Below are 24,036 nucleotides of genomic sequence, written 5' to 3'. Positions count from 1 at the left end.
CCTTTGGTGCAAAACCTTCCCCCTAGTGCTTAACCCTAACACTCATCCTAACCCTAAAAATCATGAAAAACCATGTGTCGACCATGTGTGTTGACCTTTTGACCCTGTCGACCTTTTTAAATGGTGACTGTTTGCATGTCAACCATCTGGTGTCGATCTTTTGACTGTCTATCTAGACAGTGTAGAACTCCATCCCGGTACTATATTTTTTATCTCATATATTCAAATACATTTCCAAAGTGCTCTGCTACAATTAGTGCTTCCTGTGTTACTGCACATTTATAGTCACAGGTGGCCCTGATACTGCTAACACAAAGTTCAGCATCCAAGACAGAACTTATGTTATTTTGGTCCTCAGAAGAAAGGTAACTTGTTACAATGTGGGAATGCTCAGGTTGGATCAGGATTTTTGCCTGCAAGTTTGTCATTCATGCTCCATACATACTATTGTCACACCTTGAATTGTGTAAATGAAAGTATTTTTTTCTAATAATGAATAAACATGGCTGTACTTTGTCAAATAACAATAAAATGGATACACTCAGCGCTTCAATATATATTGATGCAGCAGAGGGAAACTGGAGTGATCTCAAACACTCCCAAAGAAACTTGATATCTAAAAACAAAAAGATGTAACCCCTTTGTGCACCACAAATGAGATAATAATAAACGTATATTGCAATAAAGAAATGTTTTTCACATAGTCCAAACTTTAAAATGTTCTTTCACAGATTTCTCAACAGATTTTCTTCTTATTCTCTCTTTTTCTCTCACCTTCCCCTTATAGAGAGTATGAGCTCAAAGTAACATAAAAGGGGAGAGACAAAAAAAGCCTCAAATGGTGAAAAGTACCATTTAATTCCAATAAAAACACATATACATAGCATTAAAAATCTCTTCCACCATCAAAATATAAATGAGAAGGCGTACCAGATGCCAAGGGTGCAGTTGCCCGTCACCCCTAAGTGTGTATGTTCTATATCCAAAATGGCCTCCCGGAAATGATCAGACCAAGGGACTCACGGTAGAAAATCTCACTGCTTCATTACCTATTCTAATAATGAATAAACATGGCTGTACTTTGTCCAGTCTCCGGGCTGGATGCTCCAGGGTTTGTCAGACTGTCAGTGTCTGCCATAAGGTTATTCCACTCTGCATTGTAGTGCATCACAGAGCAGAGACAATAATTACCTGAGAAATGGTTATTAGGAGATGTCTTTATGGGACTGGCAGTTTAGAATTCCCTGGGATTGAGAAACAATAATTTGCTCCTTGCCTTCTGCACAATTTGCCATACACTTACATTGAATTAACACTGAAATGACAACTATACGAAGGGATGAGTTATTGGGTTAGCACTATCTCCGCTATATTGCATTTAGTGACAAATATGTGTCACTGCAAAGGTGCAATGTAAAAATATTTATGAATTCGATGCTCTGCAAAAAATCTTTGTGAAGGACAATGCTCTGCAGATGTATGTAGATGATGAAGCTGTGGAGAGAGACGTTCCATGCCTTCTGCATAATATGATGGTTTAATAGCTGTGCTCCAGGTTTAAGGGACAGTGTGGGGTTGTGTGGCCTCAGCAGGTATTTGTCCTTAGCTGCAAAAGCTGAATAGATCTCAGAAGGGGAGGAACTAGAGTGAAACGATTGCTAATGACCAATAAGAGAAGCCATCTTGTGTGCTACTGCCGATATCAGAGCAGCGCCCCGACCACTGCCTTCCTCTGATTGGATGAAGATGATGTCACACTTTGGTGTCAGTTTGTGTACGGCAGAATGTAACTTGTCCTTGAAACTAAAAGGAGAAACAAATGTCATTAAACAAGCTGATTTGGCTGGGCAGAAAACAGTATAAATGTAGAATGTGTTAATGATATAATAAACCAACAGTTAGCTAACCTAGGGTGCAGTTTGTAAACAGATCCATCCACTCCTACTGTGATCTCCAGGAAGTCCTCTCCTCTGTGTTTATGCATGCGGTTGAGTACAGCAGCAAGGCCGGCAGCGCACATGACCGCTGCTCGTGTGGACACGCTTTCACAAGCCATGCGCACGGCCTGGCAATCCCCCGGTGTGTACCGCACCCCAAGCGTTCGCAAGATGTTGCAGGTTTGTTTGAAATCTGAAGAGTCTCTGTGAGTGAGAAGAAGCGTAAAAGGTAAGTAACAAAATGGAGGGAAGAGCGCTTCATAAAAAGTACCCCTGGAGGGTAAATAAGAAATGTGTGAGGGTACTACGTACAATATGGGGAACCATGGGAGTAACTACTATAGGTGCAAGGGGTGCAGCTGCTATGGAGCCCAGAGCTATGGGTGGGGGGGGGGGGCATCTTCCATGTGAAAGTAACATGTTATATACTTATATTTTTCACCATTGGGTGGTACATAGGAGATCCTACAAACTTTTGCTATGGGGCCTTCAAATACCTAGTTACGCTCCTGTGGGGAACAGATGCTGATGAAGAGCTATTAAAACTTTTGTGGCTTAATTATCTTTCTTGGCATGATGAAGAAGGTGTCTATAGGGTTGGGAATGTGAGAAGCTGTGTCAGTACAAGCAGCGGGAATATTTTGGCCTTGTTACCCTTCTATCTGTGACACAAATTGCGTTTCGACGCTTCCTCTTGTTTTCAGTTTCTCAGAAGCTTCTCCTCCAAATAACAGATTCTCATTCACCATCTTCATCAGGACCAGCCTGACCAGCTCTCCCATGTACTTTCCACTAATCATCTTCTCATAGCTGTGCCAGGGAAAGTATAACCATGAGAATGGGCAGCAGGTTAAAACTTTATCACATGGGACCAAACAAAGTGCCTCCTACAACAATACATGGCAACATCCTAACATCGTGAAGCAACATGGAAGAGAAAGCATTTTTGGGAATCCTGGTTCCAGTCTCTGTGTTGGGTACATGTGAATGTGGTTGCCATCATTGTAACATTTCAACACTATAATATTTGAAGAAATCCCATAAGGAAATATTTATAGTGCCGTCACACAATCTGGGGGGACGGGGAATATTATTTAGCTCTATGTGACACAGGTAGGATCAACGATTTGTGTACTTACAGTTGCTGACCAGGATTTAGTGATCCTTCATCCACAACTCGGTCATACTCCAGTCGGAAGTCTTCCAGTTCACCCGTGTCCCCAAACGCGCCCCACTCTGTGTTAACGCACATGCGACCCTCTTCTCCCTCCACCAGCTCTACATTACACATCTCTTCCATGTAACACGCGTTGCAGCCAGTGCCTGGATGTACACATAAGGTGATTCATATGTTGATTAGTTGTCCCTGTATAAGGACAGTCCTAGTCTTGTTAGTGGAAATGTGTATGTCAGAATGCCTGTATTGCTAGAATTCACAATCTTTAGACAGCACCTTTTGTCATGTTGCAGCCTCAGGATGCTTCACTGAAAGGTAAATGTACGGAATGGGATTGTGCCGGCGATTCAAATCCCGACAGTGGATGTCCGACAGGATCAAGATCCCAACAAAGGCAGGTAAGTACCCTAACCTCCCCAGCCCCCCCCCCCCTTACCCTCCCTTAGTGGTGCCTAACCTTAACCTCCCCCCCGTGGGTGTCTAACCCAACCTTACGGCTCCCTAAACCTAATCCTTCCAGGGGGTGCCTAACCCTGACCTCTCCCTGGGGGTGCCTAACCCTAATCCCCCCCCCCCCAAAACCTACCTCTTCTAGACTCCCTAATCCTAACCCGCGGCTAACGCTAACGGCGCCCCGGACTTACCTTCTCTCGGGATGTCGTCCTCGGCGATCCGGTGTCGGGATTTATGATAGGTGTAGGTATTTTGACACCTATCATAAATGCCTAGCCGGCATTCCACTGTCAGGCTTGTGGCTAGCGGCCTTGAGGCTGCCGGTCACGTTACATCCCAAATGTAACTTCACCTGCTGTAATCACAGGATTTATTGATATCTACAACAAACACAGTGTCATCATATTCTAGATGTCTTGTCCATGGTGTGATCACTGCTTGCAAAAATGTCAGTGTATACTCACCGGTGGTAGAAGTCCCACTTTTCTAGCAGATCAGGTTAAGCTGCTTTCAGCACAGTGTGAATGTAACTTGTTTTTACTGCATGACATAAGCCACAGGTTCTCAAACTCGGTCCTCAGGACTCCAAACAGTGCATGTTTTCCAGGTATCCTCACAGAATCACAAGTGAAATATGTAGCTTCAGTGAAACTTTTAAAATGTGTCAATGAGTGATGAATACACCTGTGCACCTGCTGGGTGACCTGGAAAACATGACCTGTGTGGGGTCCTGAGGACCGTGTTTGAGAACCACTGACATAAGCTATAACACTTGTCATTATAGAGTTTCAGGCTGTTACCATAATGCAGCCTGAAGCAGCCACATGACAAAGGTGCAGACAGTACGCAGTTTAAAGAGTCTGAATTTTAGGAATACAGGCATTCTATACTGACTGGTGATCTAACTGCACTGGGGGTCAAATGCCATTGTCTTACCTATAGTGTACATATCAGTTGGCATTGTCCATATAGAGCCGTAATTCCTTTAATTAGTAGTCATTTACATTCATAAAATAGCCTCTAAACCTCTAGAAAACGCCTACATAAAGGAGTCTTTATGAATCTAGACTACCAAGATCAAAAGATTTTAGTGAATTTTATTTTTACTGAATTGTGGATAGCAGTCATGAGTATCGTGTTATATTTTTGTCTTGTTTTTTTTTTGTTAATATTTTTTTATTATTTTAATTAAAAAAAAAAAAAAAAAAAGAACTCCATCAATGCATGTAGGGGCTGTTTCAGGTCCGATGGTACTGCACAGCTGCTAGGAAGTGTACAATACTGTCCAGCAAATATTAAAATACTGTAGGAGATGTCTATAGGAAGCAGACGTGTCTTGACAGCAGAGCGTTCCGAGTGCAGCGTCTGAAGATGTTGCTTTGGATCACCAGACTGAATAAGTTTCACCTTACTCAGGCTGCGAGGCCAGGAAATCTGCATCCGTTTCCAGGTATGCTGGCCAGGCACTCCCCGGCTCCACCGCACCAAACGCCACAGCATGTCAATCATGCTGCAGTTTGGGGGATCTTTAAGCGAGATCTCAGAGCCCGTTCTGCACATACGCAGTTTTCCGATAATTGAAAAAAACTGGTAATACTACACTCACTAGTGGTCAGACCTGAGGCATATGTATCAAAGTTTGATGTGAGATATATATCACCAACCAATAAGCTTCTAACTTACATTTTGCAGACTGTGTTTAAAAAATGATAGTTTGGAGCTGATTGGTTTGTGATATATATGTCACAATTTTATCTCACATCAAGCTTTGTACATATGCCACTAAGTTAGCCAAAGGTCTATACTGTTAATTCCCTGCTCCGCTCTCCTCATTGGTTCTGGGATCCCGGGTCTAACTTTCTCATTCCACACTCGGTTGTCAGCAATCCAATCAGTGGTTAATACCCCTCCCCATGAGCTCCCATAATGCAAGAAGAATGCAGTGTAGAACAGGGATGTGCAGTCAGGGTAGACAGAGCCTCCCCTGCCATACACCTGAGATTTGATATAAAAATGATTAGAATAATACAAAGAAGATATTTATAACGTATAAACATCTTCTTTGTTTATTGTAATCATTTTTATAGATAACACTCACCAGCTTTGTGGAGCTCCCTGGGACTGCAGGGAGACGAGAGATGAGGCAGCAACAGCTCAGCCTTGCTTCTGTATAGTCAGGCACTGCTTGCAGAGCTGGGGCCGGGGCCACACCGCTGCACAGAAAAATCGCTAATAAAGGCATGCGTCTGAGTATGGAGGGCGTGCCTTGAGCACTGATGGACTCCTTGAATGTGTCATGTGACTAGGAAGTGCACTGCAGATCGGAGCTCAGTCAGCAGCAGCAAGAGAAGACACATTGACACAGGTAGGAGAATCAATAGACACTGAACCTTAGTGTAGTGAGAGTTACAGTGAGGAGGGGGTGAGACAGGCTCCCAGCACTCAGGCCCATCTCCACGTGTGCTTCCCCAGCCATTGACCTCACCGCAAGTCACTGGTGTAGAGTGGTTTGGGACCATTAGACTAATTGGGGACCACATCAATTCCAATTTACAGGTGTAGCATGTAAGTATTTAAAGTCCCTGTAGGGTACCCAAAGCACCATCAATTTGTGTTTTGGGTGTAATTATCCTTTATAATTGCACATGATCAGCTATACAGATAGAGGTATTATAGCAAACTATTACATAGGTGTAATACTTGCCTACTATCATACCAACTTCACATCGATGATCTTCATAGTAACAAGAGATCATCGTCGCAACAGTATCATTCACCATGGCAACAACGTCCATCTCGAAATCCTAGAGAATGCAGAGATGAGATAGCCGTAAATTCACGAGGGACAGGATCATAATGACCAGTATATATAATTCATAGTAATTGTAATATAGCTCAGCAAGCTTACCTGGGATATAATTGTGTCACAGAAATAATTCTATCTGCACAGTTACATCATTAATAAGGTTGAATTATGACATAGGTTGCGCGATAGTTGTGGACATTAGTTTCAGGTGAACCTAATCCGATTACCAAGGGTCAGGTGCCTGATGTGTAGCTCTGTATCCACAATTAATAAGTATTTTTATTAACCATATGTTAGTGGACATAGCTTATTGACTGAATCATTATATAGCTCAGATGACGTATGTCTTGTATGCTACAGATGTTGCACGCATAAAATGATCTTACAACATTAGAGGTGATTCAACCTATTTCCAGTGTGCTGCCACTTTAAGGGAGCAAAGTGAGAGGAGTGTGCTCCACAGAGGGTAACATGGAAAGGATCTGCCTTACCTGAAATGTGCATGATTCAAACTATCCCAGGCACACTACAAAGTACTGTATATTAATGTGCACAGGGCAGGTCCTGACCAATTTGCTATCCTAGGTCACCCAAAGAAATCAAGGATTTGGGGGTCTATTTACTAAGCAGTGTTAGGAGACAGTGAAAAGTGATCAGAAATTGATAAGGTGCCAGCCAATCAGCTCCCAACTGTCATCACTTTCTTATCACTTTTCACTCTGTCTCCTAACACTGCTTAGTAAATAAACCCCTTGGTGTTTAAAGTTCTGCTGCTGTCTGGAGAAATTGTACTGTAATGCTATGTAGCAAGATCCCAGAGCACAGAGCGCTCAATGACTATGTGATGTGCTGGGTATTACTCAGGCCTACATCCATCTCAGCAATCGCACCCCAATACTGGGAACCCATGTCTTTACTGAGAGACTCTGCCAGTAGGTGCCAGACCTGTTCACCCCCTGAAACGGTTCTGCCTGTTCCTCATACTGCACCATCGTCTGTTACTTTGAATCACATTGTGCATATTCTATCTCACCCCTCTTCTCTTGATGGCATCTCTCAGCAGTCCAACCACATTGTTCCCCTCTGCTCCTGATGCTTTGAAGCCTTTGGTCCAGTTTAGAAGGATCCCCTGTGTAGGAAAGATGATTAGATACATGTTCAGTGGGTGTAACCCTGGAGAGTGGAAGGCCGGTGGTTATGCTATTAAGGTAAAACAGTGAAGTGCTGACAATATCCTGCTGCTATGATTGCAGTACTCTGCACTCAGTAATACTGCAGGGGTGCATCTACCTCTTGGCCAGGATGGCTCTGGCCAGGGGGGTGGGCGGGGGGCAGGGGGTAGATACGCCCCTGCCCATGTACTCATACACCGGGAGAATGGGTAAGTTCCCGCGGGGCGGATGTCGGACTCAGAGGTGGCCTGGTCCCCGTTCTCTCACAGGGCATGGGACTGGGAGGGCTCCTGTACTGCTGAGCTGACCAGATCACCGCAGGCCGTCTTGCTACTACAGTGGTCTGGTAACCAGGAAGTATGACGGACCTCTGGCATCTCCGAACAGCAGGAAATAAATGTAGCCCACCCTGCCGGGCATGTGTGGACCAGAAGAAAAGCAGTCACCGCTCCACAGCAGAGCGTACCTTGCATGACGTAGGACAGCACAGATCAGGGCCGTAGCTAGGGTAGTGCAGCCAGTGCCATCGCACAGGGCACCACAGGGCAGGGGCGCTGTTTGGGCCTTTCAAATTTCTGTTTATTATCATTTTCACTTGTAGCTTCCTCTTATTTCATCCCCAGCATCAGGGCCGGATTAAGGGCAGGGCGACAGGGGCGGTCGTCCCGGGGCCCCCCACACACTGTCCCCATGCCCGGCAAAAAGGTTGATCGCGATCTACTGGAAGCTCACGGAGCTCCCGCCTGTAGATTGCAATCAACTTACGGTAAGTGGGAACATTGGCCTCTGACTACCGATCGCTTCAGGGGCCAGCGTTCCCAGTGATGCTGTGATGGCGTGGAGCAAAGACAGGTAAGTTATTTTAACGGGTGTGGGCGGGTAGGGAGAGCTACTGGGGACACTACTTTACGGGGCACATCTACAGGGGGCATTTAAGAAGAGGCACAACTACCGGAAGCATTGCAGGGGGCACAAATACTGGGGGCATTGCAGAGGGCACAAATACTGGGGGCATTGGATGAAAGGCACAACAACTGGGGGCATTGCAGAAGGGGCACAACAACTGGGGGCATTCCAGAAGTGGCACAACTACAGGGGACATTCCAGAAGGGGCACAACTACAGGGGGCATTGGACATCAGGCAGATAGACCGGTATGTGTGTATGTATATATATATATATTTATTTTTTAATATATATAACATTGATAGGGGCCCCCCCACACGTTTGTTGCCCAGGGGCCCCCACAGACCTTAATCCGGCCCTGCCCAGCATCTCCTGGCTTCTCCTATCTCTTCCCTGGCCCTTCCCCATGAGGCCATTCCTCTTTTTTGGGTGCATTATGTCCCTTTGAAAAATGAGGGGGGCGCCAATGCTCTTTCTGGCACAGGGCACAAAAAAGTCTAGTTACGGCTCTGGCACAGATACCTTCCTTCATTGAACTGATAGGTAGGCGGTGCATGCGTCTGCACCTCCATCCCTCACTGACTGTTATTTAACCATTAGCTGCAAAGACAACACTTTAACCATTTAGTCCTATTGCCACTAAAAAAACAAGGGGAAAGGCCGGAGGTCATGAATTACAGTCAGGTCCATAAATATTGGGACATTGACAGAATTTTCATATTTTGTCCTCTATTCACCACCACAATGGCTTTGAAATGAAACAAACAAGATGTGATTTAACTGCAGACTTTCAGATTTAATTTGAGGGTAATTACATCCAAATCAGGTGAACGGTGTAAGAATGACAATGGTTTCTATATGTGCCTCCCACTTTTTAAGGGGCCAAAAGTAATGGGACAAACTAAACAATCCTAAATCTAACTTTCACTTTTTAATACTTTCTTGCAAATCCTTTGCAGGCAATTACAGCCTGAAGTCTGGAACGCATAGACATCACCAGACGCTGGATTTCATCCCTGGTGATGCTCTGCCAGGCCTCTACTGCAAATGTCTTCAGTTCCTGCTTGTTCTTGGGGCATTTTCCCTTCAGTTTTGTCTTCATTAAGTGAAATGCATGCTCAAATCGGATTCAGGTCAGGGAACTGACTTGGCCATTGCATAACATTCCACTTTTTAGCCTTAAAAAACTCTTTGGTTGCTTTTGCAGTATGCTTTGGGTCATTGTCCATCTGCACTGTGAAGCGCCGTCCAATGAGTTCTGAAGCATTTGACTGAATATGAGCATATAATATTGCCCGAAACACTTCAGAATTCATTCTGCTGCTTTTGTCAGCAGTCACATCATCAATAAATACAAGGGAACCAGTTCCATTGGCAGCCATACATGCCCACGCCATGACACTACCACCACCATGCTTCACTGATGAGGTGGTATGTTTTGGATCATGAGCAGTTCCTTTCCTTCTCTTCTCTTCCCATCACTCTGGTACAAGTTGATCTTTGTCTCATCTGTCCATAGGATGTTGTTCCAGAACTGTAATGGCTTTTTTAGATGTTGTTTGGCAAACTCTAATCTGGTCTTCCTGTTTTTGTGGCTCACCAATGGTTTGCATCTTGTGGTGAACCCTCTATATTCACTCTTGTGAACTCTTCTCTTCATTGTTGACTTTGACACATATACATCTACCTCCTGGAGAGTGTTCTTGATTTGGCCAACTGTCGTGAAGGGGTTTTTCTTCACCAGAGAAATAATTCTTTTGTCATCCACCACAGTTGTTTTCCATGGTCTTTCGGGTCTTTTGGTGTTCCTGAGCTCTCCGGTGCGTTCTTTCTTTTTAAGAATGTTCCAAACAGTTGATTTGGCCACACCTAATGTTTTTGCAATCTCTCTGATGGGTTTGTTTTGATTTTTCAGCCTAATGATGGCTTGCTTCACTGATAGTGACAGCTCTTTGGATCTCATATTGAGAGTCGACAGCAACTGATTCCAAATGCAAATGTCACACCTAGAATCAACTCCAGACCTTTTACCTGCTTAATTGATAATGAAATAACGAGGGAATAGCCCACACCTGCCCATGAAATAGCTTTTGAGTTGATAGTCCCATTACTTTTGGCCCCTTAAAAAGTGGGAGGCACATATTGAAACTGTTGTAATTCCTACACCGTTCACCCGATTTGGATGTAAGTACCCTCAAATTAAATCTGAAAGTCTGCAGTTAAAGCACATCTTGTTTGTTTCATTTCAAAACCATTGTGGTGGTGAATAGAGGCCAAAATCTGACAATTCTGTCAATGTCCCAATATTTATGGACCTGACTGTATGTCATCATGGACCTGCCATGCAATGCTGAGAGTTACCACACAGCAAGGGTTGGGGTCAGGATGTAGCAATTCTCAACGGGTACTTGCCCACTTCACAAGACAACTCAACCAGGATCCTGTGGGGTCCTCAGTCCCATGCAGTGGGATGCGGCAGGGGCCAACATATCAGGCGGTCAGGCATCGGCTTGTCTAATGTGTACGGACTACCCGATATGTCGGCTCATCGCTGGGGGGGTCGCATCGCTGGGTACACACAGCGTTAAGTGTGTGCCCAGCTTTAGTGAGAACTAGTCCCAGGCTAGCAAGCGTGGGGCTAGCTGACCTATGAAGGGGGCACAAAACAGCACATGCCCCCCACACACACTTAGAGGCTAATACAGACAATCCCAAAGTCCCCTCACTCTCATAAATTGGGAAATATTTTAGAAGAAAAAAGTTTTTACATCAGGGTCCATAGGGTATCCACAGGATACCTTGGGGTATAGATGATGACGTCAGGCATCGGGCACCATAGAGTTAAGTTTTCAGCCTCCCAGGATGCATCAGGGTCCCCTCCTATACCCCGCCCCCGACCCAAGGCATCTCAGTTTCGTTTCGTGCCCGGACGGAGTCGGATGCACCTGTTAGAGGGGGGCTAAGAAGAGCCCCTGAAGTTTTCTTCTATGCAGCTGTGGCTGCACATCTGGAAGTACAGCATGGACAGTCAGTACTGACGTCCATGCTGTCTTCCCTTCACCCCCGCCGGTACCAGAACGCCGGTACCGATCCGGGGATGCTGGTAAGCATCTGGGGTCACAGCTAGCGGTGACCCCAGATGTTTGGGACCATGGCCGGATCTAAGGGGGACAACAAGGTAAGCAGCGGTGTCCCGCAGTGGGACCCTGCTGAACATGGTCCAGAGTCCCCAGGCAGGGGGCTCCCTGGGGACTGGCTGCAGCGTGGAGCCAGATACTAACCTGCGCTTCCACTACCCCCCTAGGACAGCGGACCGCGGCTGAGCGGTAGTGCTGTGGCATCCCAGGGGTTAAATCCATGCCAGGGGAGCACGCCTTCCCTGTCTCACAGCCGGCGCCTCCCCCGCTGCACACAGCCCTCTCTGCACACGCTGACTGGCCCTGTGGCAGCGCTCCTCCCCCAGGCCGGCCTTCTCTATGCTCCTCGGTGGCCATCTTTAAGAACGCTTGGTGAACGCTGCTGGCAGCTTGGAACGGAGGCATCGCGGTCTGGGTCCCCCGGCATACCTCTCCTCCGCTTGGTCAGGTCTGTGTATGCAGCGCTGTGTCCTACCAGGCTCCGTGTCTGAGTAGTTGAGTATCAGCACTGATAGTGCAGGAATTGATTTTCTTTGCATTGTATGTGACTTCTGCTAGCGCTGCTGCCTGTACTTTCATTTTCTTCTGTCAGCCATTTTCAACTGTCCCTGATCTTTTCTGCTAAAGCCCTTGCGGTGCGGTGATTGCAGGGTGGTCTCACACTATACTAACGAGTATCAGTGAGAGGGGTCAAATACTTACCATCATGTCTGAGAGTGACTTTCCTCTCCAGCTTCTGTGTACTACGTGTAAGGTACCAATAGCGGAGGGGGAGGGTAGCGCGGAGGGGCTATGTCGGCAGTGTTATTTATTGGCGCGGCCAATTACTGTCACGGCACCGGTACAGGAGCCGCCCTGGGCTTGTTTCGCCAAAGCGCTTACAACCCTCGTGGGCCAGTTAGTTCCGCAGCCTGCGTTCTCACAGATGGGATTGTCCCAGCAGTCAGTGGTGTCGTCACCCATGCAGGGTTTCCCGAGACAATTGATGGTACCCCACAGTCTCCCTATTTCTCCTCCCCAGGTCTCTCAGGAGCCTGCGTGGGTTAATTCGCTGACAAGTTCTGTACAGCACTTGTCGGACGTGTTACAAGGGGAGTCTGTGTTGCAGCCACATAAGCGGCCGGTGGTGTCTCTGTCTGCTCCTTATGAGGATAACGACGTGACCTCTGATGATGGGGAGATTCTGGATCTTTCGGACCAGGAACCTCTCCGTACTAAAGAGTCGGACGCTAGATCCAAGGTATATATTCCTGGACTTATTCGGGCAGTCCGCACAGCTTTAGTGATTGAGGACGAAGATCCTCCGGTGTCCAAATCTAAATATGCCTTTTTTAAGGATATTAAGGGTGACGCCACAGTGTTTCCTCTTTTGGGTCAGTTAGTGGACCATTTAGAGGAGGCGTGGAAACAGCCTGGCAAACAATATCAGCCGCAGAGACGCTTGGCGGTGGCTTATCCGTTTGCGGATAATTATTTTTCTAAGTGGGAATCCCCTCCACAGGTGGATTCTCATGTGACACGCCTAGTCCGTAGTGCCACATTGCCCATGCCCTCCATGTCTTCCCTGAAGGATGCTACGGACCGTAAGGTGGAGATCTGCCTAAAGTCTGTTTATTCCCTTGCGGGGGGGGGGGCAGCTAGGTCGGCTATGGCCATTTGTTGGGTAGACAGAGCTATGGCGCGCTGTGCCGCTACTTTGGAGGAGTCTTTCGATTCCGACTGTTCGGCTGAGCAGACCGAGTTGATAGGCAATCTCCGGGACTTGGCCACTTATATCAATGAAGCGGCCTTGGATATCAGTACCCTGGCGTCTCGGATTTCTTCGGCAGCTGTAGCTGCTCGTCGCACCTTATGGTTGCGATCTTGGAAGGCGGACGCCGATTCCAAAAAGGGCTTGGAAGCTTTGCCTTTTAATGGAGAAGTCCTATTTGGTCCGGACCTGGACAAAATTGTAGCCACGCTGGCGGCAGCCAAATCTGCATGTCTCCCGCCTGCTGCAGTTCCTTCCAGTTCAGGTACGTCGTCCTTTCGGCCTTATAGGACCCAAGGTAGGCCTAAAGCACAGTCCTTTCCCCGACAGGCTGGCCCCCAAAAATCGGCCAAGCCCCGGAAACAGGCCTGGAGTACCAGACGTCCGGCCCCTAAACCAGATGACAAGCCTGCGGCCTGACGGTCCGGGCCTCCCTTTGGGGGATCCCAGAGTGGGAGGCCGCCTGCTGCAGTTCACCCAGTGTTGGTCGGTTATCACGACAGACATGTGGGTTCTCGGGGTGGTTTCTCACGGGTACGCCCTCTCCTTTCGGCACAGGCACCAGTCTCGATTCTTCACCACGGGTCTTCCATCAGACCGGAACAAAGCCTTGGAACTGCGGAAGGTTTTGCACACTATGCTCCAGGCTGGAGTTATAGTGCCTGTTCCATTCTCCCAGAAGGGCCAGGGTTTCTATTCCAATCTGTTTTTGGTGCAGAAACCCAATGGGTCGTTTCGTCCGATCCTCAACCTCAAAGCACTCAACAAGTCTTTGTGGGTGCCAAGGTTTCGGATGGAGATCCTGCGGTCCATCATTCTGGCGCTGGAACCTGGGGATTACATGGTGTCGTTGGACATACAGGACGCTTACCTGCATGTCCCTATTCTTTTACGCCGTCAACAGTTCCTCAGGTTTGCAATCCGCAACGACCACTTTCAGTTCCGGGTGTTACCATTTGGGCTGGCGACAGCTCCACGTGTTTTCACCAAGGTGATGGCGGTCATGGCGGCTGCCCTGTGGCTGCAGGGAGTCCGCATGTTACCGTACTTGGACGACCTTTTGTTGGTGGCAGGATCTCCAGAGCTCCTTCTACGCCACTTGGACCTGACCATTGCGGTACTGCAACGGCACGGCTGGTTGATAAACTGGCAGAAGTCCACCCTGATCCCGTCTCAGCGGATTCTGCACCTCGGAGCCTTATTGGACTCCGGACAGCAAAGGATCTTTGTGACGGGGGAAAAGATCTCTGCCTTGCAGTTGAGGGTGCGCAGTTGTCTGCAGAATCGCCGGGTGTCTCTGCACTCGGCGATGAGGTTACTGGGCTCCATGGTGTCGGTATTCGACATGGTGGAATATGCCCAGTTTCACTCCAGACATCTGCAGCAATTGATCCTGTCTAAGTGGAATGGACTGCCTCAGAGAGTAAAAAATCCAAGACGATAGTACTCACTCCGAAGGTTCGCCTGTCCCTAGCCTGGTGGTTGCAGACGACCCATCTCAACAAGGGTCGTCCGTTCTGGGTGGCGAATTGGGTCCTGTTGACAATGGACGCCAGTCTTCGGGGCTGGGGAGCAGTCACGGGTCCACACTTGTTCCAGGGCAGGTGGACTCAGGCGGAAGTGGAGCTTCCAATAAACATCTTGGAGCTCCGCACGGTTTTCAATGCTCTCCAGCAGGCACATCGGGTTCTCCAAGGTCACCCGGTGCAGGTCCAGTCAGACAATGCTACCACCGTGGCCTACATAAATCAGCAAGGAGGAACCCAAAGTCGGGCGGCTCTCGTAGAGGTGTCCCGAATCCTGGTTTGGGCGGAGCGCAATCTCCCGGCCATATCAGTATCCCGGGAGTCCTAAACTGGGAGGCGGACTTTCTCAGTCGCCAGGACATTCATCCGGGGGAATGGTCTCTGCACCAGGACGTCTTTCAACTTCTGGTGGACAGGTGGGGTCTTCCAGAGATCGACCTCATGGTGTCACGGCACAACAACAAGTTGCCGGTGTACGGGTCTCGCACAAGAGACGAAAAGGCGTCTCTGGTGGATGCTCTGTCCGTCCAGTGGATGTTCCGGTTTGCTTATCCGTTTCCTCCGTTTTCCCTTCTTCCACGGGTAATCCGGAAATTCAAACAGGAAGGAGGGATGCTCCTGTTGATAGCTCCTGCGTGGCCCCGGAGGCACTGGTTCTCAGACCTCCAGGGACTGTCCGTGGACATTCCTCTGCGGTTGCCGTTACGACCGGACCTCCTGTCACAGGGTCCTTGTCTTCACCCAGATCTGACTCGGCTGTCTTTGACGGCGTGGCTGTTGAGACGGCCATGTTAAGGTCCAAGGGGTTTTCCAGCTCTGTAGTACAAACAATGCTAAGGGCTCGGAAACCATCCTCTGCAAGGATATACCATCGAGTGTGGCATACGTTCTTCCAGTGGTGTCGATCGAGGGGTTATGCCCCTCGGGAGTTCCGTCTGTCTAGAGTGTTAGCTTTCCTACAGGCGGGACTGGACCATGGGCTTCGCCTTGCGTCTCTGAAGGTGCAGGTGTCTGCCCTGTCCGTCTGGTTCCATCGTAGGATTGCTGCAATCCCTGATGTGCGCACCTTTATGCAAGGTGTCTCAGAATTCAGCCACCTTTTGTTCCACCGGTGGCGCCTTGGGATTTAGCTGTGGTCCTGAGGGCTCTCCAGGGACCGCCGTTTGAACCACTGGGCTCAGTGGACCTCAAATGGCTGACAGCTAAAACAATTTTCCTTCTGGCCATTGCTTTGGCCAGACGTGTTTCTGACTTAGGGGCTCTCTCCTGTAGACCCCCTTGTCTGATTTTTCATAGGAACAGGGCGGTGCTGCGTACTCGTCCTGGATTCCTTCCCAAAGTTGTTTCGAATTTCCACATCAACGAGGAAATCGTTGTGCCGGCTTTCAACTCACCTGGCCTTTCAGTGGGTGAGGCCACTTTGGAAGTTGTGCGGGCCTTAAGGATTTATGTTGACCGCACTTCTTCGTTTAGGAAGTCGGACGCCTTGTTTGTCCTTTATGGCTTCCGTAAAAAGGGTTGGCCTGCTTCAAAGCAGACTTTGGCAGGCTGGATTCGTATGGCCATTTCAGAAGCGTATCTTCATGAAGGCCTTCCGGTTCCTTCCTCTGTGAGGGCTCATTCCACTAGGTCTGTAGGTCCTTCGTGGGCTGCTCGACGTGGTGCCTCTGCAGTCCAGATCTGCAAGGCTGCCACGTGGTCCTCGGTCCATACCTTTGTGAGGTATTACGCGTTTGACACCTTTGCCTCTCAGGATGCTTCCTTTGGGCGGCGGATTCTCCTTTCAGCACAGGAGCGTCCCCACCCTTAAAGGATACTGCTTTGGGACATCCCCAAGGTATCCTGTGGATACCCTATGGACCCTGACGTAGAAAATATGAGATATGGTAAGAACTTACCTTTGTTATCTCTATTTCTACGAAGTCCATAGGGTTCCACAGGACTCCTGCCCTGTTGCACCTGTGCTGCAGATGGGCTTTACTCTGGTCACCGGTTTTTCTGTCTCCCTCTGGTAAGAATGTGATTCTTGTCTGTGTCCAGATCTTTCTTCTCTCTCTTCCTTCTCCTCCTCCGACCTATGGCTTGGTACGTAACTGAGATGCCTTGGCTCGGGGGCGGGGTATAGGAGGGGACCCTGATGCATCCTGGGAGGCTGAAAACTTAACTCTATGGTGCCCGATGCCTGACGTCATCACCTATACCCCAAGGTATCCTGTGGAATCCTATGGACTTCGTAGAAATAGAGATAACAAAGGTAAGTTCTTACCATATCTCATATTTTCTTCTATTAAAAGAGGTGGTTCTATAGCGGAAGGAAATTGCACTTTAAAAAAATAATTACAGTTTTGCGCAGTGCATCTCCGCAGACTTGTGCTTGTCGGGACATCGGTGTACAATGACAGTGGGCCTGATTCAGCATGCACTGCTGAACGCCGATTCCCGATCATCAGCAATCAGCGCAAGTGCAGAACGGGTCCTGTGTGATCGCACGCAGTCCTCGTATGCCTCCACATGATTGACAGGCAGAGATGTTTATGGGGTGGTGCGGGAACGGCCTGCATTCCCGGAAACGAGGGTGGTTTGATCTGTGTCCACGGACGCCGATTCCTGGCCTTGCATGCCGGACAGCCCACATATCCTGAAACATATCGCGACCATAGGATTCCAGGCTGTAACCTCGGTCCCAGTGCTGGGATTGCAGATGCAGCAGGGGGTGTTGTCAGACACCTCCTCCTGCATGTGCATTTTGGCAAGGACGGAATTGCAAAGCTGCTTGTGTCCTGCTTTGTAATTTCGTCCTGTGCTGAATAACCCCCAGCGTTTGTAGTGCGCTCTGTAAATTAGTTCCACAGTGTTTTGTGAGCTGAAGAATTTCTCTGAGCATGTATAACATAGACATGGCAGGGGTGGTGTTAGCCCTCTAAGGTCGTCACCTTATCAATATCTTCATGTCTGACTGGGAAGGAAAAGGTAAATCCCAGGGGCAGCTTCTTGTGTTTCATGTTTTGCTGGTCCAGGTAATCAGATATACATTCAGCAATGTAATCAAACAGCTGCAGAGAGAAAGAAGAGTCAGTTTAACATTTATTTGGGGCACAGTCATAAAAAACGTGATTGAGCTGTTACACTGTTACATTTTTATATCCATTGTATTTCATAAATTTTTCTGGGCAGAATTATTTATAGGTGCCCCCCAGTGTTTTATAGTCACCATATATCGATTGTGTAACTGCAATATCATCCTGTTTTCTCACCATTTCCGCAGTCCCGGTCATGGCATCCTCAGGGATGGAATACATTTTGTGCTTTGTATCCACTCTCCACTCTCCATCCAGATCCTCCCCAACTTTCACCAGCATTACACGGAAGTTAGTACCGCCGAGATCCAAAGCCAGGAAATCGCCAACCTCTACAGGAGTCAGACAGGAAAAGAAGCACTATCAGATATAGGGGTTCATTTAATAATGTGATGCAAACAGCAATGATGCAATTGATTAAATATTAGCTGTAACCCATAGCAACTAATCAGATGTCAGCTGTAACCCATAACAACTAATCAGAAATCATCTGTAACCCATATCAACAAATCAGATGTCAGCTGTATCCCATAGCAATTAATTAGATATCAGCTGTAACCCATAGCAACAAATCAGATGTCAGCTGTAACCCATTGCAACTAATCAGATGTCAGCTGTAAAGGCCCCCATACATCAGGGATTGATTGTAGCAATCGTGCAATTTGTAATCGATTGTGTATAAAAATCTTTCCCTTTTTCAATCGATTATGGCAATTCTGCAATCTGCAATCGATTGAAAAAGGGAAAGATTTTTATACACAATCAATTGCAAATTGCACGATTGCTGCAATCAATCTCTGATGTACGGGGGCCTTAACCCATAGCACCTAATCAGATATCAGCTGTAACCCATAGCAACTAATCAGATATCAGCTGTAAGTTAACCCATAGCAACTAATCAGATATCAGCTTTAATCCATTGTAATGAATCAGATATCAGCTTTTAGCATTCTAGTGTAGCTGAACTATTGAATGCTGATCTCTGATTGGTTGCTATGGGCAGAGACACCAAGAGTCTTCTAATTGCACCAGGCCAATCACTCTGCAGGGGTGCCATGGGTATTACAGCACATGTATGCCTAATGCAGTGTTAGGGAATAGTGGATTTATTGGCATCTAATACAATTTGTCTCAGGCTGTACTTGGAAAGCAGCTAAAATGGTGATGAACTACATATTTCTAATGTATTAACTCATTACTGAGATTAAGGGTAATATGTGGCCCTTTTGAATGATAGGGGGCTGATCTGGCCCCTGAAGTACAACAGGTTGTCTATCACTGAAGCTGCATACACACGTAAAGATTTTCTGTCCAACCATCCAACTAGTTGATTGGTTGGAATTAAAATCTGTTAACGCATGGGAGTAAATGAGTGAATGAAAATGATCAGCAATTTGCTCCTAAATGCCGGAATACAGATGAAAATGGTCGTCAGACAAGTTTGTTAAATGTTTGATCTAAACAATTTGTTCAAACAACAATTTTTTTCCATTTTCTGGCATTCGGGAGCAAATTGCAGATTGTCATTTGCTTTCATCCCTTACCAGATTTTTATTCCAACCAATCAACTAGTTGGATGCTTGGACAGAAAATCTTTACGTGTGTATGCAGCTTGACACATTATGGAAAGTGGGCTTTGTGTTACGGTGCAGGTGTGAGATGGACAGACAACAGACTTGGGGTAACAGGTTTCAAACATCCCCTCCTGTAATAAAGCAGACAGTGCAGGTAGGGCTGCTATCAGGGGGGGACTGCCGGGACTATAGTCCCAGGCCCGGACACTTGGCAGAAAAGAAGGGTCCCTTCCGCTCCTACTGCCGGCTACTAACCCCTTAAGTGAAAGTGGGATCCGCTCCAACCGGCGTTTACAAACTACACTCTTATGTTTGTACTGCAGAGTGGGGAGCTCACATGTGACATTGTATAACCCTTTTTACTGGCTGCCTGCCCATTGCAGGACTGGGCACTTTTTAGGTAAGTAAATAAAAGTTTTGTTAAGAAAATAGAGGGAAGGGGAATCATTATTACGCTGTGTTGGGGTGAAGGACACGGGCAGAGGTGCAGCAGAGAGCCACTGTTTGAACAAGGCCAATGCCCTGCACCCAGTGACTGTCTAATGAGCACATCGGACTGTCTGTTCTAAGCACATAAAATGATATAGGGCCTGATTCAGGGTTGTACGCTACGCCGATACGATTATTAGTAAAGCTGCCAGTGCTTCTAAGTCACAAAGCCGCAGGTGGCCGGCACAATAAATTCCTTTGCATCTGCGACATTTGTATATTTTCACACAGCAGCTGCGTACAGAGACGCAGCAAAATTAGCATTAACTTACATCTGTGAGATTCAGCAGCGGACACAATGCCGATATTTGCACAGATCGAGTGATTGCTTGCTATTGCGCATATGCGAACGCCACATTGCGAAAGCGCAGCGATTCCATTGCGATTACGTACGCACAGAGGACCCATTCGCAGATTGAGTGACAGGTAGTCAGCGTTTGGGGGAGGTAACGGAGGGGGGGTGTTAGAAAAAACGCAGACGTGTTATGATGGTTTAAATGCTGTTTCATGGACGTGTAGAAATTAGCCATTGTTATCTCCTGCGCAGAATGAGCGCTCACAGCGTGACAGGAGTCTGCGGCTGGTCAGACCTGTCTTACATGCTGCGTGGCTGGCCCGATCTGTTATCCATGTTTATGTTGTTGAATGTATATGAAAAGGCTGCAGTGGGCGTCCCTATGCTCGGGGCATTAGCATTTTTTACAGCTGCTTTCCATGTGGAATCGTGGCTGCGAATGCATTAGTGTCCACTGCTGAACCAGGCCCTATGTATGCTAATGCCACCGCAACTGCAAATTTGCATGCAGCTGCTCTGTGAAAATATGCAAATGCCGCAGACGCCAAGGAATTTACTGAGATGCCCAACTGTAGCTTGTCGACTTAGATGTACGCACAGCATAGTGATAATCGCTCAACTGGATCGCAGATGCAGGATGTGATACGCCCCCGAAACGGTCGCAACATGCCTGCGTTCTTAGCTCCCACTCCCGGTTACTAACCCAAACGCTCCCTGACTTTCATTCATACTGCACCCCTCCTCCCTGGCTGTGCAGGCTAAGTGGCGGTTTGGTGGCGGTTTCACGGTGGGTTCTAAACCCCGGGGGTTTGGTGGCAGTTTGGCAGCAGTTTCTAAATGACAGCCCTGTTTTATTCTATTCTAAAATATGTTTTGATGGCGGTATTGCAGCGGTTTTGGCCTTAGTAAATCTGCAGATAGCAAAACCGCCACCAAGCCGCTGAGGTTTAGAACCCGCCACTTAGTAAATTTACCCCCAAGTCTTAGGGCAAAATTTACTAAGAATCGAGTCTGATCAAGTTTGTTTTTTTGCATCGCCGAAACTCAGGTGAATTTCCCGTCTCACAAATTTATAAGAAGTGAGTTTAGCTGAAAGTGATTTGGCCGCTAGTGAAGCAGATGGAGATTTCTCCCCCGAGTAGCAAGTTTAGATGAGATTACTCACCCGAGATTGCAGTGTTTTTTCTCTGCAAAACTTTTCCGAGCTAGCAGCCTGCACATATCAGTGAGATATGTGAAGGCTGCTTGTGTGTTGTAGAAAGAAAAAATAAGGCTGCGCTATGCCTATATATCCTACATGAGATGCAGGCCTGGGGGTGAATAGGGATTCACCTTCCCTACTAAATTATGGAGAATATGGAACACAAAAAAGTACCCCTGGCGCTTCACATAAGGACCAAACTATATATATAAATATTTATATATCAATGTAAATATAAACCACAATATTGAAATGGGTAATAAATAATTTATTATAAAAAGGTATATCAAATATATGTTAGAAAATACAGATGTATATCTATTCAAACACATACATGTAAACATACACACATATAACAAATAACATAAAACTGACAGTGCAGGTATGGTGTAGGGTGAGATACACCATTGGGCGTTTTACTCTCCCCTCTTTCTGGATAAGAATTCTCTGCGGTATAATAGTCTCCACACTAGATGGTACGTATTCAGAGAGGTGTATAGTATTTTTGAAAAATAAAGGATACCCAACGAAATACTGGGACAGTAACATCATAAGTACACAGGGATTTTCACCCTAAGTGTTGTTTCACAGCATAACTTCCCTTGTAATGCAAATATTTGACCTCTGTTTATTGTGTTGAATTCAGCATTAAGGGCCTGATTCAGAGCCGCTCGTAAGCGGCAGTACGCTCGTTCCGAGCGATGTTCGCACAACCGTACGCATGCGCGAACCAGTCAGTGCGGCCAAAAATCGTTTGTTCGCTATATAGCGAGTGCCTGCTATTTTGAGTGACAGGAGGAGGCGTATGTGGGTGGTAACAGGGGAAGGTGCTTGAAAACAGGGAGTGGAGATCAGAACGCAGGCGTGCTTAAAGGTCAAAATGGGCGTTTTATGGGTGTGCATAATTAATACAGCAACGTCATTGACCACATCACTTGGTTTTTTTTTTTACTCAGAACTGCTCGCAAAATAGCGGTTGAAAAAACCAACCACAAGAATAGCGAGCAGTTCATACGCTGTTCGATGTACTCGATTAATCTAATAAATAGCGGACATGACGTATGGTGCGAGCGGCAAGGGGGCGTATTTTTCAAAATTACAACCGCAAGTTTTGCTCGCTCGTTCAGACTTAGAGGCGTGAACAGACCGCAATGAGCAAATGGTACATTTGAATAGCCACCCCTTGTTTTAGAACGAACGACCGCAAATAGCGAGCGGCTCTGAATGAGGGCCTACATTTCCTTTCATTTGATATATGAATCATTGCACTGCGTGAAGTGAAACAGTTTTTCTAAGCATTCAAAGTTGATAAACATTCAAATATCTAAATATATCCGCAATTTGGCCACCAGTCTATGTGAGATAAGGACAGGCAGGCCCACTGGAATCTAGCAAATTGCTGAAAGCATCTTTATTCACCCACGATATTACCCCATTTGTGTCACGGGCGTGGTCCGCAATCACATCTTTAATCTGGATGAAGAATGATCATCACGCATCTGGCGATGCTGTCTGCTCTTTTACTTGGACAGGGTTTGGAAGCATAAAATGTATCAGGTTAAACTCACGTCTTTTGTTTCTCTCTATGATTTTATCCATATGACATTGTACATTGTGTTGATTCTTTGTTCAAAGTGCTTATGAGTCAATAAAACATGTTTAAAACAATGTATCAGGTTTGTACCATCTTAAGATATTCTTGCTGTGCCTCTATGTCCCTCAGTAAGCACAAGAGCAATCCAGACCATACTATACCTGGTGCATCCAGACTAGACTATGGAAAGTGCTGTCAGCAATGGGAGATTTCTCTTGGTGGTGCCTACATGATCTTCATGCCCTCTCAGGAGGTGTGTATATTGCGTGTGGCAGTGTCTAAGGTCTCTTACCTGAGCCATCAGGGGTGGATCGCACATAGGTGGGCAGCATTTTAACACTAGCCTCCTCATTGGTCTCCAGGTGAAGACCTCGCTCCATCTCTGCCTGCAGTCTGCCCATCAGGACCTGCAACTCTTCTTCATGAAGCTTGAACTCGGACAGCATCTGCTCCACCTGCAGGTGTAGATGAAGCCATGGGAGTTACTTACTTTCTGAGACACAAAGCCTATGTCGTGTCTGAGTGACTGAAAGCGTTAATGTCCCTGTGAGACAGATCACGTGCTCAAACATAGGAATCACTGCTAAAAAAAAGCTGGCAGTATTCTATAAAGATAATAGTACTGTATATAGATAGAATTGTTTAACCCTTTCCCTCCTGCTATTGGCACTCATGTCCATGTGAGTGGGCCTTGTGCTGATTGGATGTAGATTTACATCTGCTCAAAAAGTTGCGCGGTCTCCTATCCAGAACTTAGATGCTTATACCAATGCTGGGTTACAGTGATGTGGCCAGGAATGGTCAGTCGCAGTACCTGGCCGTCAGATTACTGGGCCTGATTCAGAGATTACGCAAATGCTGCCGCAGCGGCTGTGTGAAAATAACAAAATGTCGCAACCGCTGGGATTTGTATTGAGATGCCCAATAGCGGCTTTGCAAATCC

At 46.9% G+C, this 24,036-nt stretch overlaps 1 protein-coding gene across 1 annotated transcript; it reads right to left on the bottom strand.

Moving 5' to 3' along the window:
* Nucleotides 1-888: 888 nt before the first annotated feature.
* Nucleotides 889-23,545, bottom strand: GCK (glucokinase). Its single transcript, XM_088443208.1, has 9 exons — nt 23,386-23,545; nt 18,118-18,272; nt 17,797-17,916; nt 7,407-7,502; nt 6,272-6,371; nt 3,077-3,260; nt 2,592-2,747; nt 1,908-2,141; nt 889-1,803 (listed from the first exon to the last, which is right to left on the bottom strand). Exons 1-9 carry the CDS (start codon nt 23,537-23,539, stop codon nt 1,659-1,661), a joined length of 1,344 nt encoding a protein of 447 aa, XP_088299334.1. The 5' UTR covers nt 23,540-23,545; the 3' UTR covers nt 889-1,658.
* Nucleotides 23,546-24,036: the final 491 nt, after the last annotated feature.

This window comes from Taudactylus pleione, unplaced genomic scaffold (genome assembly GCF_031769625.1).
Source record: "Taudactylus pleione unplaced genomic scaffold, aTauple2 ptg000329l, whole genome shotgun sequence".
NCBI classification, from domain to species: domain Eukaryota; kingdom Metazoa; phylum Chordata; class Amphibia; order Anura; family Myobatrachidae; genus Taudactylus; species Taudactylus pleione.
This window is presented reverse-complemented; position numbering and strand designations above follow the sequence as displayed.